This window comes from Fukomys damarensis, unplaced genomic scaffold, assembly GCF_012274545.1.
Source record: "Fukomys damarensis isolate Sample0158 unplaced genomic scaffold, DMR_v1.0_HiC HiC_scaffold_17, whole genome shotgun sequence".
Classification (NCBI taxonomy): domain Eukaryota; kingdom Metazoa; phylum Chordata; class Mammalia; order Rodentia; family Bathyergidae; genus Fukomys; species Fukomys damarensis.
The window spans coordinates 43,752,038-43,767,405 of record NW_022900929.1 but is presented as its reverse complement, the minus strand read 5'-3'; the positions used below and the strand labels follow the sequence as shown (position 1 = coordinate 43,767,405).

At 38.1% G+C, this 15,368-nt stretch overlaps 2 protein-coding genes and 1 pseudogene across 2 annotated transcripts; all 3 read left to right on the top strand.

The window, feature by feature from the left end:
* Positions 1–36: 36 nt before the first annotated feature.
* On the top strand, positions 37–2,178 carry LOC104850446 (toll-like receptor 11; the record flags this gene model as incomplete). The annotated part of the gene is given in 5 exon segments (XM_010607426.2): positions 37–479; positions 481–1,060; positions 1,063–1,524; positions 1,526–2,036; positions 2,039–2,178. Coding segments are annotated over 5 exon segments (2,136 nt in total), but the record flags the coding sequence as incomplete, so codon positions are not given.
* Positions 2,179–2,265: 87 nt separating this feature from the next.
* On the top strand, positions 2,266–5,492 carry LOC117286566 (annotated as a pseudogene).
* An 8,476-nt stretch (positions 5,493–13,968) lies between these two features.
* LOC104850447 (olfactory receptor 11G2) lies at positions 13,969–14,925 on the top strand. The gene has a single exon (XM_010607427.1). The coding sequence runs from the start codon at positions 13,969–13,971 to the stop codon at positions 14,923–14,925; it is 957 nt and encodes a 318-aa protein (XP_010605729.1).
* Positions 14,926–15,368: the final 443 nt, after the last annotated feature.

Sequence of the window (15,368 nt, the reverse complement as noted above, 5' to 3'; positions counted from 1 at the left end):
CTGCATGCTTCCTCTCCTAAAGCCAGCCCCAGATGATTGGCATCCTTTTTGGATGTGCTGGATTTGTCATCCAACCTGCAGCTGAGCCAGGCAGGTATCAGAGCCCTGCATGGCCTCCAGCTGCATTCCCTAAAATTGGATAGCACCCCATTAAGTTCATTCAGCCTCGTAGACTCAGGACTGCTCCATCTGGACTTCCTCTCTCTTGTGGGTACAGGTGTGACAAAACTGCCTGGGAATGTGACAGGGTACTTTGCACTTCGTGCCCTTGACCTTGGGAGGAATCAAATCCAAAACATAGAGGATGCAGACCTTGCAAGCTGCTGTTCCCTAGAACTCCTCAGCCTTCATGATAATGGCCTGCAATCACTTCCCATTGGGTTCCTGAGTGCCCTTCCCCAGTTTCAGAGGCTCAACCTGTCCATGAATAACCTGGGTTCAACCTTGGTGCTCCCAGAAGGGCTGGTTCGTTCAAACCTGAGTGCTCGATCTGTCCTACAATGAACTCTATAATCTGCCATATGGGGCCTTCTCCTTTCGTCCTCATCTTCAGGAACTCAGGCTGGGTGGCAACAACCTCTCCAACTTAACCAGTGGAAGCCTTAAGGGACTCAGGTGGCTAAAGACACTAGACCTGAGTTGGAACCAAATTAAGGTTCCAAATCCAGGCTGGCTCTCTTTTCTCCCTGCCGTCACCTCACTGAACCCCCTAGGCACCTATTTAGAGTATATCCCAGGCAAGCAGCTCCAGGGTCCCCACAAGCTGAGCTGTCTGAATCTGGGTTCTCTCCTCAAACTGCACATTTGCCCTCCCTGGCCTCCAGCACTGCTCAGCTTGGAGGTGTGGGCTAGAACGTGGATTGAGTTCATAGTCCCCGACGATCAACAGTTTTTGTTCTTGGAAAACCTTACCTTGCAAACTTCCTCTGTGCTATTGCATTCAAGCAATGCTACCGTTTATTTCCTGTCCCTGCATTGCCTCACTCTGAAAGGCGTCAGTGCCTACATTTTCTCAAGCTGTTGGCCCCAGAAATTTTTTCCACAGCTTTCTCTCCTAGAACACACTTGCACTTCTGGTCTGATAATGGGGACATGGAGGACATGTGTCTGTCTGGCATGCCCAGGCTGTGAGTGCTGGAGCTGGGAACCTAAACTTCCTCTGAGTTTGGTTCAGTGAAGCTGGAGACACTTCTGAAGGAAGTGCCTCAGTTACAGGTGCTGGCAATGAGCCACCTGCATCTTTGGAACCTCTCCATGTCCACCTTCAGGGACTTGGGTCACCTCCAGTTGCTGCTGTTCAACTCTGAATTATCTCTAGGGTTGGAGAGTAGCCTTCAAGAGCTAATCCCCCAGATGCCACAATATGTTTATTTCTCAAATGTCGCCGTCAACTGGCAGTATGAAAGCTCTTGGGTGCGTCCTTGGGCAACACGGGCTCCCAATAACTTTGTGTATGGGCTAGAGAAATCCATCTGCATGGCAAATGCTTCTGACTATTCCAAGACTATTCCATCTGACTATTCCATTGCTCTCCTTCCTTTCTGATCACTGCACACGTGATCCTGAGTTTCAGGGCTTTCTCGCCAGCTTTACACTTGTATTCCTGATGTCCATCTTTGGACTGCTTAGCTGTCCCAAGTGGTACTGGCTTCATCACCTCTGGAATCATTTTCATGCCTGGTGGTGGAAATTATGTGGGTGTGGCCCCAGAAGGCAATTCTATTATGATGTCTTTATATCCTACTGCGATCAGGACCAAGCCTGGGTGCTGGAAGGACTGGCTCCTGCCCTGGAGAAGCCTCCTCCAATAGCTGAGGGCTTGAGACTATGTCTGCCAGCAAGAGACTTTGGCCTTGGGCAGGACAGGATGGAAGCCATAGTTGCCAGCATAGAGAGCAGCAGAGCTATTCTCTGTGTGCTCAGCTGCCAGGCCCTGAAAAGTACCTGGTGCAATGTGGAGTTCAGGCTTGCCACCTACCACTTGGTGGCACAGCCCGGGATAGCCCACCTACTGCTACTGTTTCTGGAGCCTATAGATAGCGTGGCTATCACCGTCTCAGCCAGTGGCTCCAGAAGGAGGACTGTGTTGATTTACATCAAGAGAAAGTGGAGTGGAATGCTTTCTGTGAGCAACTTCTGAGAAGGCTAAGGAAAGCAGGACAAGAAAGAGAAGATTAAGGGCTCTGAGTGCTTTAGACAGGCAGGAAGGGGGTTTTGTAAGTGATTCTTACTTCAAGCTTCCTTTTGGCACTAAAAATGACATAGATGAGGGTACCTAATCCCTGAGGGAAGCATATTTGAAAACACTGAAAATTAGAGATTCAGTTCAAAAAACAATTCTGATACTGTTGCCAATCCTTTCACAAGTCCTCAGAAAAAGAATGTGTGTGCCAGCTCTGCACAAGAAATGTAAACATTAGGTACTGAAAATATGTAAAAAGGAAGGGGATTGAGAAATGGGTGGAGGAAGGAGGGAAAGAAGGGAAAGAGATGAAAAAGGAATTTTGATGTGTTTTGTACATGTACCAATGTCTCACAAGAAAAGTAAGCATTATGTACTTACACAAGTATTAATAAAGTAAAATAATATTTTTAAAGAATACATAAAAGAGTTACTAGAGTGCCATGAATAATTTTCAAAATACATTCATTCCGGTTCTGTTAGAAGCCATGTGTTCATTTATTTGGTAAAAAGTTTTATTATTCTAGATGGGATAATGGGAAAAGAATCAACAAGCTATTTGACAGCACTGTGAAGTGAGCTTGAAACTATGTTTGCTGTTCACCAGGGGTCCAAAAATTTAGTTTTACTCACCCTTCAAGTTCTCGCGAAAAAGCACTAAATGAGAGCAATTGATTTTCTTCTGTCAGCACTGAGGACTCTAAATACATAAAGGTTAGGTGATTTACACTTCTATGACATTCATGTCTAATAAAATTTGGATCTAGTGTTTGTCTCTCTCAGTCACAGTATAGTGTTCTATTGCCTTCCATTAACCTCTAGCCAGTGACAACTTGCTACAAAGTTAAAGCAGGTAAAAAGGACATAAATATCTTTATAAATACATATGTGATCTATTTTCAAGATTATTTCAGATTTCCAGAAACTGTGCATGAAAATATAAGTGTCCCCAAGGAGAATGACTTGGATAAAAAATAAAGTATTATGCACCTAAAATATTCATGCTTCAGTGGTATTTAATACTATGAAACTATTAAGAATCATGCTTCAAGATACTTAATGCTATGCATGGGAAAAGAATCAATATATAATATCAAATGAAAGTATTGATGACTGGCATATGCTATAAATCCAAATATGAAAATAATTGCATATATATCTAATGTATGTCAAATAAAGATAGAAAGAAAAGACCAGAAATGTAAAATAGAAATGTCACTATAAAAAGCACTATGGAGGATTTTAATCTGATCATTTTCTGCTATTCATCTTTTCAACATAATGAACACATTATTTTTGTAACAATAAAATTAATAAATTCCTATAAAAATGAGAAAATATCTAAAGTGATCTAGTTACTTAAACTGGTTCTCTGTTTTCTGTTGGTACAGTGATATCTCTTGCTACTAGACCCCAAGACTTATAGTAAAGCTACAATAATTACAAGCATATGCTACCAGTAGCATAATAAATACAAACAGCCACATGGTATTAAAAATAGAATCCAGAAATCAATTCATGTAAAATGTACATTTAATTTATAAATTAAAAGTTACATAGCAGTGATAAACTGACAGGTTTTCTCATCAAACAGATGCAGTGGGCCAAATGGATTTCCACATGAAAACAATGAATTTTGACCATTCCTTTACACAACCTGCAGAAAGTAAGCCCAGGAGGTCTGTAGATCTCACATGTGGAAGATGAGCTATCCAACTTCCTAAGTAATAAACTAAACTCTTTTTGTGAGTTTGAAAAATACGTGATTAGCCAGGGATTTAGCTCAATGGTGTACTGCAATGATCCACCTAAAAAGGAAAGAAAGCTTTTTTATATACTGAACATTAAAATGGATACAAGACATAGCATGAAAGAATAAAAGATCATATATTTTTAAGTGACAACTTTCTCACTCCCACTTTAAAACACTACGACTAACTGGATTGACTGAAAGTGAAGGGAAACATTAACCTGTGCCCTGTCAGACAGCATATTGAGATAGAGTCCTTTAAAATATCTTGACAGTCTTTTATTATTACTTGCTTTAAATAAGGAATTAGACTCATAAATCTGTCATAATAACTCCACCTCAGAAAAGCAATGCAATCAACAATATAGACAAATAGATGAAAGAGGAGACTGAGTATTTTTAATTGGTGAATTATCACAATCACAAAAGTTTACACTTCCAGTATCTAGTCTACGGTTCTCATCAAGATAGAATTGCCTCCAACTTATTTTTCCCTTCTTTTAATATCTGTGACTTATTAATATAATGTCATTTGTTCATGGCTGCCTCAGGCATACCACAATTTTGCTGCTTAAGCAACAGCTAGATTATTTATTATCATATGAATTTAATAATAAATTTGATGTTCCAGGAAAACTCAACATTCTATATTAACTTGCAATAACCCCTGTTATCCCCATGTCTTCTACAGCAATAAATGTGTCCAAGAAAGAAAACACAAACTGTCACCCATTTCATCCTCCTGGGCTTCCCCTCAAGTCCAGAAAGGCAGCTCCTCTATTTTGGGCTCTTCTCAGCAGCCTACACTGTGACTCTCATGGGGAACACAGCCATTTCCTGCACTGTGTAAGCAGACCGGTGCCTTGTACATCTTTCTGGGGAAGTTTTCTCTCCTGGAAATATGCTACATCACCATAACTATACCCAACTTGTTGGCCAACTTACTCTCTACAACCAAATCCATCTCTTTTGTGAGTTGTTTTGCACAGTTCTACTTTTTCTTCTCCTTCAGATATGATGAAGTCTTCTACCTTAGCGTCCTGGCCTTCGACCAGGTTCCTTGCCATCTGCCACCCTCTGCATTATCTACGCATCACGACCAGACAGCTCTGCACTGGCCTCATGGTGCTCAGGTGGTCCTGTGGGTTCATCGTCTTTCTAACTCTATTCATTTCAATTTCACAGCTACACTTCTATGGCCTAAATATTATTAACCATTTAGTATGTGATCCTGCCCCACTGATGATGCTATCCTGTTCCAAGGACACCACTACCCAGTTCATTTATTCTTCTTTCAATGCTTCATTCATGATTGGTACTCTCATCTTTATCATTTGTTCTTATGCTCTGGTAATTTTTGCAGTGGTGCAGATGCCTTCAGCAGCGAGCAAGCATAAGGCTTTTCTGACTTGTGCTTCTCGTTTAGTGGTTGTTATACTATTTTATGGCTCTATTATGGTGGCGTATGTTGGTCCTGAATCAGGACACATAGTGAAGATGCGAAAAGAAAATCTTATTTTATTCTGTGTTAACATATATATGCCACCCTCTAATGCATAGCTTGAAGAACAAAGAGATGAAAGATGCACTGAGGAAAATCTTCAAGACTAAATAAAGTGTTCATAAAATATGAATAAAAGACTAACATTATCTCACACTTTTAAGGTTGACCTTTATCAATGAGATGAAAGATAACATGTATAGTGAAGTCACAGAGAAAAGGGAACCCCTGGTATACTGTTGGTGGTATAATAAATTAGTTCAATTTGGACGGATGGGGTATGAAAGTCCTTCTAAAAACTAAAAGTAGAACTACCATAAGATATAGAAATCCTGGGCCAGGGATTTGGCTCAGTGGTTTTGCCACCTGCCTCATAAGGGCAAGGGCCCAAGTTCAATCCCTGGTACCAAAATATATATATATATATATCCTGCTATTATATATAAAAAGAAAATTAAATCAGTCTGTTGAGGAAACATCTGCCCTCCATAGTCATTACAGCACTATTCACAATAGAAACAACTTAAGTGCCTGTCAACAGATGATTAAATATATATGTGGTACATATATCCAATGGAATATTATTCAGCCATAAAAAATGAGATCCCAAAAGTGGAATTTAAGGGTTGGTTTAACACTCTCATTTGAAAAAGTTTAAAATATGAGAAGTGGATGAGGCTCTCCTCAAAAGATCTTAAAATTAATAGATCTTAAACTCACTCTCACTGCAAATTAGTTATAATTTGGTTCAATGTACTAGAAGGAGAACAGCTTCAAAGTGGTAAAAATCAAACCTAACTGCAAAAGACTTTAAAATGCTCCTCCTGTGTTCATATTAAATGGTGCAGTATGGTCTGTAAAACTCTTTTCCACCTTCCAAACTACAGAACTACAAAATAAAAGGACTCAGCTATGTATACTCCCTCAGAAGAGGCATGAAGGAGAGTCAAAGTATCCTGAGTCATACTACTCCCAGAGGAGGGTCTGACTTTTAACCAAGCCTAGATGCTTCCAAATCTGTTACCTGAAAATAAACTATGCCAATGATTGTCATAAAAAAAATCACAGAGAAGAGCAAGAAAACATAGAAAAGGGTAGGAAAGGCTAGTTGAAAAACTACTTTTTCAGAAAAGATGATAGTCCAATATCTTGGACAGATGTGATTTTATTGGGGAATATTTTCTGAGATTTAGCTCATTTTAGACAAACAGTAAAGCGACTGGGACTGATTTAGAGGTACAGAGATTACTGTAATTCTAAGAAGTTCCTATGAAGGAAGCTAGATTGCTAATAAAATGACAAATTATCAGCAGATGTTTTCTATAACAGATCCCTGATTTGGATGTAAAGTGGTTTTGAGGTACAGCACGAAATCCCAGAATCTCTCAGCATCCCCTAAAGTGTAAACTTGAAGAGTCCTTGAGTTAGCATTGAAAGGAAGACTAGGATTGCAGGTGTGCGAAAGAGGGAGCCTGGTTACTCTTGGGGGTGTGATGGGATAATTGCTTCACATTTCTCCTAGCATCAGCATGTGAGCAAGAGCCCAGTGCAGTGCCCTTAAAAGTCAAGTGCGTCCAGCTGCTTGTGCAAGAGATGACAGGATTATCCTGCCACCTTGTGGCTTGAGGACAATATGCACAAAATTTGGAGACGAGATCAGAGTGCCTAACTGCTTAATCTGAATCTAATTCTAAATGTATAAGGCACAATAAACAGCATTATTCCAAATAAACAGCCTGTATAATTTACAAATGCCATGGTCCAGGAAACACCCATGCATACTGTACTAATAAAAATATACAGAACGTGACTACAGTGGCAGCCGTGGAGGCGTGCACTCAGACCTCCCTCCAGGTAATAATTTGCTGAGTAGCTTCAAAGAGAGCACGTAACACTTAGCCTTCAGCTGTATTATATTTCATATCCGCCATGGTATTCAAGAAAAGAGGATGTGCTTCCCACCGATAGATGTGGAAAGCTTAGGGATGAAAGTCCTATATCTAGCCCAATGCAGAGTCTTTGAGCCGGATCCCCCACCTTGGGCTAGCTAGGATGTCCTCACAGCTACTCCACGTTGAGAATTAGCCGACCCTTTTTCTTTCCTTCTCTTCTCACTGGTATTCCCCCACGTCTCAGACTTTCCCCTCTTACCTTTCAAAGATACTTCCTCTAGTAGAGTCCCAGGCCTTCAGCTTTATCTTGGCAAAGGGTTTCCCAAAGGACCCAGATGATGCTACTATGAATTTCAAACTCTAGTTTGCTGTGAACAAAAATTATCAAGACATTTGGCAAAACCCTGTGAAAGCTCTGAAGAATAAGTGGCAATGGTGTATTAATGTTAATTTCTTGATCTTGATTGCTTCATTGTGTAAGAGAGAATGCCCTTGGTGGTGTTGGTGGTGGTGATGGTGGTGGTGGTGTTTTGTTGTTTGGGTTTGGTTAGGGGTTTCTTTAGGGGGAACTGTTTTATTTGGGGCAGTAATTGTGACTGAACCCAAGGGCACATTGCTACAACACTACATCACCAATTTAAAAAGCATAGTGTCTTGTTAAGATGCCCAGGCGAACCTCACACTTGCCACCCTCCAACCGCATCCTTCTGGGTACCTGGGATTACAGGTATGTGCCACAAAGCCTTGATTGATTTTGGCTTTTCTATAAAGGCACATTAGAGTATTTCAGGGTGATGGCTTATCAAATACACAATCCATTCTCATGTGGTTTCCAAAAATATTTCGCTGTACTAGACTCCCAAGGCTTCTGCAACTTTGTAATTGTTTCACCATGTAAAAGGTGGGAGTCAGAAGACGTGAAAAATTCACTAAACTATGATAATTCTGAAATTTAGTTAACCACCTAGCCCCAATTCCTTCCTTCCAGGAGAAAGATTGCAAACAGAAAAAGAGTCCAACTTTGAGAGGAAGGAGTAAAATTATCTCTGCTTTCACATGACATGATTTCATATTGGAAACTCCAAATACAAGAAAGGGGAGGAGGAGAAGGAGGAGGATGACAATTTTTAAAAAGGAATGTTGCAGGATCCAGAATAAAAACACACATGAGAAAAATGTTTCATTTGTTTACAATAGCCACAAATTCTCCAAAAAGGCAATTAGAAAATAAATTCCATCTACAATAACAACAAAAAGAATAAAACACTAAAAAAGAAACATAACAAAAGATTTAAAAGATGTGTACGTTGAAAACTGTGACATATTGAAGAAAGCAATTTAGGAACACACAAATAAATGAAAAGATATCTCATGATCTTCAATTGGCAGACAATATTTCAAATATTGAAGAACTGAAGATAATGCCCACACTTAGGGAAGTCTTTGCCAAAATCTCTGCAGCTACTTTACAGTCACAGAAACAAATTCTTAAAACTCATATAAACCTACAAGACCCCAAATAGCAAGAGTCACATGGAAAACTAAGAGCAAAGCTAATAAGGACAATTACTAGACTAATGGAACAGAAAGAGACTAATATATATCCATTCTCATATGGTCAACTGTTCATGATATGCGGTACCAAAAGTACACAACCTTGAAAGGATAATCTCTACAACAAATAGTATTGGGAAATTGAATATCTAAATGCAATAAAATAAAGAAAGAAAGAGATGTATTTTTGGACACATCTTTGTCACATCCTAAAATACTCTCAAAATGAATTAAAGACAGACACGACTCTTAAAAGATGTAATGCTATAAAAAGGAATGTGGAAAACCCTTCGTAACATTGATTGACATTAATAACAACAAAAGCCCATGCAGAAAGGAAACAAAAATAAACACTTGAGGGCCGGGGATTTACCTCAGCGGTTCGGTGGCCTGCCTTGCAAGCGCAAGGACCCGAGTTCAATCCCCAATACCAGAAACAAAAAAATAAACACTTGATAGCATATCACATTGAGAATCTTCTTCACAGTATAGAAAAACATTGAGTGAAATATAATCTACAAAAGAAACAGCTGCCATGATAAAAAGATAAAACACAGTACTGAATAAAAAAATTATGAATTTGAGTCAAAAAGTGCAGGGAAACACAGATGACAAAGGAGATAAAAGAAGTAAGTGCCAGACGGACTAACTTTTGATTTCACATTACTCAAGCACAATGACCTCCTTAATTTCACCTGCCACACAGGGACCCTCTGCCCTCTGGTCTCCAGTGACTGTTTCTTCTGCCCTAAAATGCTCTCCCCATCTCTGCATCCTTTCTTCCCCACTTTACCAACTCTGTGCTCAAATGTTAATTTCTGTGTAGCTCTTCTTACCATTATATTTTAAATTACAAGACCTACCTCCCAACTCCAATCCTCTGTCACATTCCCAACGTTATTTTAATCAAATGAAAAAGTACGCATTCGCTTATTAATTTTATTTTGTATTTAAATGCACACGCATGCATACACTGAGTTGAACTGATCCAAATTGAATTCAGTTCAATTTTCTATACACGTGCAGGATCATTTTATCTTTTGTTATCCTGCTCTAGCCTTACGCTGTTACATACTCCACAAGTGTTGATCAAATAACATTATACCAGTTTTAGCATCTAAAATGTCACTCTTCTATTGGTGATCCTAATGTAACCGACATGTCCCTAAACAATAAATTTGAGAACTAATATTGATAGACAAAGTGGGTGTCCGCTTTCATCAAAATAAAAGCAAGGAATTTAGGAGTAGACCTTCTTATCTAGTTCTTACGACAATCTCTATTACTGTTTAATTTTTCCCCAGAAACCTTTTGTAATACCTGGCTATTTAATGCACAAGACAAGGTGTGAATCTTGTATTCCTCAGGGAACTACTGGGTTTGGGACTTCACTGTGAACAAATAATCCAAAATTCTCTCTCAGTTGAGCAGACACTTTCAAAATATCAAGGGAAATGGCTTCAAATCTCAGAAGATTCTGGTGTGAGTAAATAAAAGAAAACAATACTTTACTCTGGGCATTCATCTTGACCGTCAGAAGCTGCAGAGAAAAAAATATTTTAAAATTCAGACTTTGGAACCCATGGCATGTTATAAACTTGATCATCCAATTCTTCAGAAGGCCCTTACACGTTGTTTACTCTGTGGGGCAATATTTTATTTCCCTCCTTGAACATACTTCTTAGCATCAAATCCAGAAGTGAGTAAAAGTTTTGCATATCGTACTATATCAAATGCTTGTGTGTCATGTATGAAAGCATTTACAGCCAAGTACTTCCTTCTCACTCTGAATAAGTAAACATGAAGACACATAAGCATAAAATGTAGTTTTATTTCAGTGAGCTTATAAAATATATTTCTGCATCTTCCGTGCCACCTTAATAATATTTCATCATATTTACAAAAGATACCTAGGGATTTTTGTGTAAGTGACATTTTTGGGTAACAGCTTCTGGAGGTAAAGTTATTAACAATATCATTAATTCTGGTGCTTGCTCAATAAAGAAAACAAGAAAAACTTCTTATTCCACTCTGATGAACACATCTCTCAAGCTACATATTGCTATCACTGTCAGTAGTCTAAAGTACTTTGGTTTTATGTAAATAGCACTTCTTCATGTGACAAACCCACCTATAATCTGTGTACTTTTGCTTTGGTGCATACATAGTATTTTCTTTAAATTGCGACTTTATACAACAAGAAATATTGTAACAGGATCTTCAAGCAGGGTGAGTATCATCCTTAATTTAAAATAAGACGGTTGGGTCCCACTCTCAGTGAAAATAATTAACTAAGGTATTTAGGAGTTGGATCCTAAGCAATCAGAAACGACAAGATTATGAAAGACTAAAATAAAGTTAGATTTTAACATGCAGTTAATGTGTTGTAAAGGATTTAAATAACTACTAAAGCTTGTGTGATATTTTATCAAATATTTGTCAATGTAAGAATGAAAGAGAATAAATGTAAGCATCACAGAATAGTTCTGAAATGTATGAATAGCAATTGTTTCTTATAACTGTTCCTTGATAATATTTTTATTTCTCTCTGTACACAATATATAAGTACAATTCAAAAATTTCAACTGACCACTTTTTCAGTTCTAATATTGTCCAGGAATGCCCATGGTGTTCTACCACTGAAATTCATACTTCTTCACACACTGTGCCACAACCTCAGCTCTGAAAATCAGACAGTTACTTAGTATAAGAAGCACTTAAGACCCAAATGTTGACTAACGTAGCTCAAACACAGAAATTTAAATGTTGTGTGGTTTCTTTACATTAGAAACCTAAAATATAAGTGAATGAATAAAATAAAGAACAAATGCTAGGAAAAATAAGGCAGCTTTGCAGTTGGAGAGAGGAGAGACATGGGAGTAAGGGAATCAAAAGTAATCAAGACATTTTATATGCATGTACCAATTCACCAAAATAAAATCCTAATTTTGCTACAAATATCCCTTATCAAAAATTAAAAAATAAAAAGTGTAAATAAAGCATGGGTTGTAGCTCAGCAGCAGAGCATAGGTTTAGCATATTCAAGGTCCTGGTATAAGCCCAAATGTTGAGAAATAGATTTTTTTCAAATATACATAAGCATTTTGACTTACTTTTACCATAAAAACAGAAAACACCGAGGAACAATATATGTCCATCAGATGGAAAAAAGCAGAAACAAAAGAACTTTTAAAACTTGAGAAATTAGAAATTATATTTCTTACTGTACACTACCCCCTGATGCAATGTGATCGATACGAGAAATAAATAGACTAACCCATTAAACTGTGTTCAGACTTCATGCAGTGTACAAAGCTCCATGACTACACAAAGTATGCAAAGCTCCGTAAGTAATGAGATAGAGTCAAACCTCAGTACCACTCTGCATTCTTTCCATAATATACTATAGATTCCCAAATGCACAGAATTTCAAGTCTCTTATAGCAATGGTGTATATGTGTATAACCTACATCCTTCCATACACATGGAAGCCCCTCTGTATTGCTTATAACACCTAATATAACTGATACAATATAAATACTATATGAATATTTGCTATACTGTATTGTTTAGAGAATAGATAGATAGATAGATAGATAGATAGATAGATATCAGATTATCAGATGCAATTATTTTTCAACTATTACTGATCAAGGGCTGAAACCAGATGCAGAAGGCATACTGAACAGCAGCCATCCTTCTACTTCAGATACAAATGTGACCAACATTCACAATCCTAAAGCAATAAGACATGCAACAGCTAAACTATTTTCCAGTAAGAGCCAACTGTGTAGGTTTGGTAGGAGGGAGAAAAGCAAGATACTCCATGTCTCAACATTGTCTTGATAACAAAAGTCTACAATGTGTATAACAAAGGATTAGCATTTGTATAACAGAGACAATAAAAAGAATAGAAATTCACTGAAGGAAACATGGGAAAGTGCACAAAACCATGAAAAAGCTTCTATTTTGCAATGCACCCACAGCAAAATTGTCCACAGGAAGCAGTCGAGCCACTAAGAGCAGGTTCCCTCCCTAACGTAGTTACCCAATGTGGTGTATAACATTTTCACATTCACACAAGAATAAATCGAAATATTTGACCAAAGGAATTTAGATATAAAGACTATTCCACAGATGGTGGGCCTGAAACAGTAAGCTAGGTAGAGAGAAAACAGTTCTTGAATATCAAATAAACAGTATGTGTGGTCACATAGCAATCATGAATCCTGGGTCAGAGAAGTCCTTTATACCATTAGTGTTCAATGGCACTACAAGTCACAAAGGGGAATATTTCCTGTGCCTTTCATTATATCACTGTGACATAGGACTTAATAAAGTATATGAGTAGAAATTGATTTGGTATCATTGTCAACATTTTTAATGTAAAAACTATAGTGATATGACCCTATATGGAGGGATTCAGATACACTGATTTATACTTGTGCACAGTACACTCTATGATAAACACATGAGAACAGACACCAATGGACATAAGTAAATTATCAAGATTACAGTGTTCACAATATAACCTGACTTGCTTGATATTTGGCACATGTTTTTATTTGTGCTAATATTTATATCTTCTAAACATATATTATTAGAATGAAATCACACTCTTGCAAAACAGGTTATGAAGACCACTCAATCCTGTTCTTTTCTAACAGAAATGTCATTATTTATCATCAAAAATAATATATCTGGTAACTTCATAATATGGTTATCTTATATAGTACTTTAGAAAGAATTTAACACAGACTGATGTGTATGCAGTCTACCATGTATGGTAAACACATATGAACATATACATATATAGGTAAGGCGATTTACTGATAATAAAAAGTTTGTATTTGTTTTTATGTTTGCTCTGGCAAAATGTTGATTTTTAAATTTTATTATTTTCACTGTACTAAAATAAAAGCGCATTCTCCACACATACTTTACCAAGATAATATTCTTGTTGCCCTAAGGAGATATTTCAGGCTTATTACTTTACCAAAAGAAATTTTCGTTAATTTACTGTTTCCTATAAAAACCAATACTCTACATTAAATTAATAACTCGTGTCATCCTCATCTCTTCCAGACCAATGAATGTGTCCAAGACAGAACACACAAACTCTGTCACCCACTTCATCCTCCTGGGCTTCCCCTCAAGTCCAGAAAGGCAGCTCCTCTATTTTGGGCTCCTCTCAGCAGCCTACACTCTGACTCTCATGGGGAACACAGCCATCACCTGCGCTATGAAGGGAGACCAGTGCCTTCACACGCCCATGTACATCTTCTTGGGGAACTTCTCACTTGTGGAAATATGCTATGTCACCACAACTGTCCCTAACTTGCTGGCTAACTTCCTCTCCACAGAGAAGTCCATATCCTTTGTGAGTTGTTTTGCACAATTCTATTTCTTCTTCTCCTTTGGGTGTGATGAAGGTTTCTACCTTTGCATCATGGCCTTCGACAGGTTCCTTGCCATCTGCCGCCCTCTGCATTATCCATGCGTTATGACCAGACAGCTCTGCACTGGTCTTGTTCTCCTGGGATGGACCAGTGGGTTGATCCTTTCTGTAACTCCAGTTGTCTTCATTTCACAGTTACCCTACTGTGGCCCAAATATCATTAACCATTTTATGTGTGATCCTGTCCCAATAATGATGCTGTCCTGTTCTGAGGACACCACCACCCAGTTCATTTATTCTACTTTCAATGCTATCTTCATGATTGGTACTTTTTTATTTATCCTTTGTTCCTATGCACTGGTGATTCTGGCAGTTCTGCGGATGCCCTCAGAAACCAGCAAAAGCAAGGCTTTCTCCACTTGCGCTTCTCATCTGGCTGTGGTGTTTCTGTTCTTTGGCTCTATTGGGGTGATGTATGTTAGTCCTGGATCAACACACCCAGCTGAAGTACAAAAACTAGTGGCTTTAATCTATTCTGTGGTAACACCCCTCTGCAATCCTCTGATCTATAGCCTGAGGAACAGGGAGATGAAGGCTGCCCTATGGAAAGTCTTTTGGACTGAAATCCTGTTTATAAAGCACAACTAAGAATTGAGTGACTACTTTATACCCAGAATAGAGTTAAGGTAGATGCTAAATGTGAAGGACCAATTATTTATCAATAGTTTAATACTTTTGCTACATTTCATGACATGCTTTAGGGCAATATTTTATTTCAGTATTTTTGCGGAGACCTTTTTAAAATTATTCTGTCTTTAAAGATCTTTGAGTCTTTGAAGCATATAATCACAATTTTTCATGTAATAATGATTATATTTTAACCACTGATAACCAATCCTTCCATGGAAAACTCTGTAAAACATGAAAAAAGAAAACAGTAAAATCATATACAATATTCAGAGCTGCACTTACAGCCTCCTAGAAGTCACCACTTCCATAAAGTGTGATGCAACCGCAATTGACATTTCTGTAAGAAAAAAGTAGAGATTTGAGGCTGTCTGAACTTTTAGAAGCAGGATTTTCGAGTGTTT

Coding starts and splice junctions, on each gene's coding strand:
- LOC104850447 (XM_010607427.1), top strand. CDS start 13,969: ATGAATGTGTCCAAGACAGAACACACAAACTCTGTCACCCACTTCATC.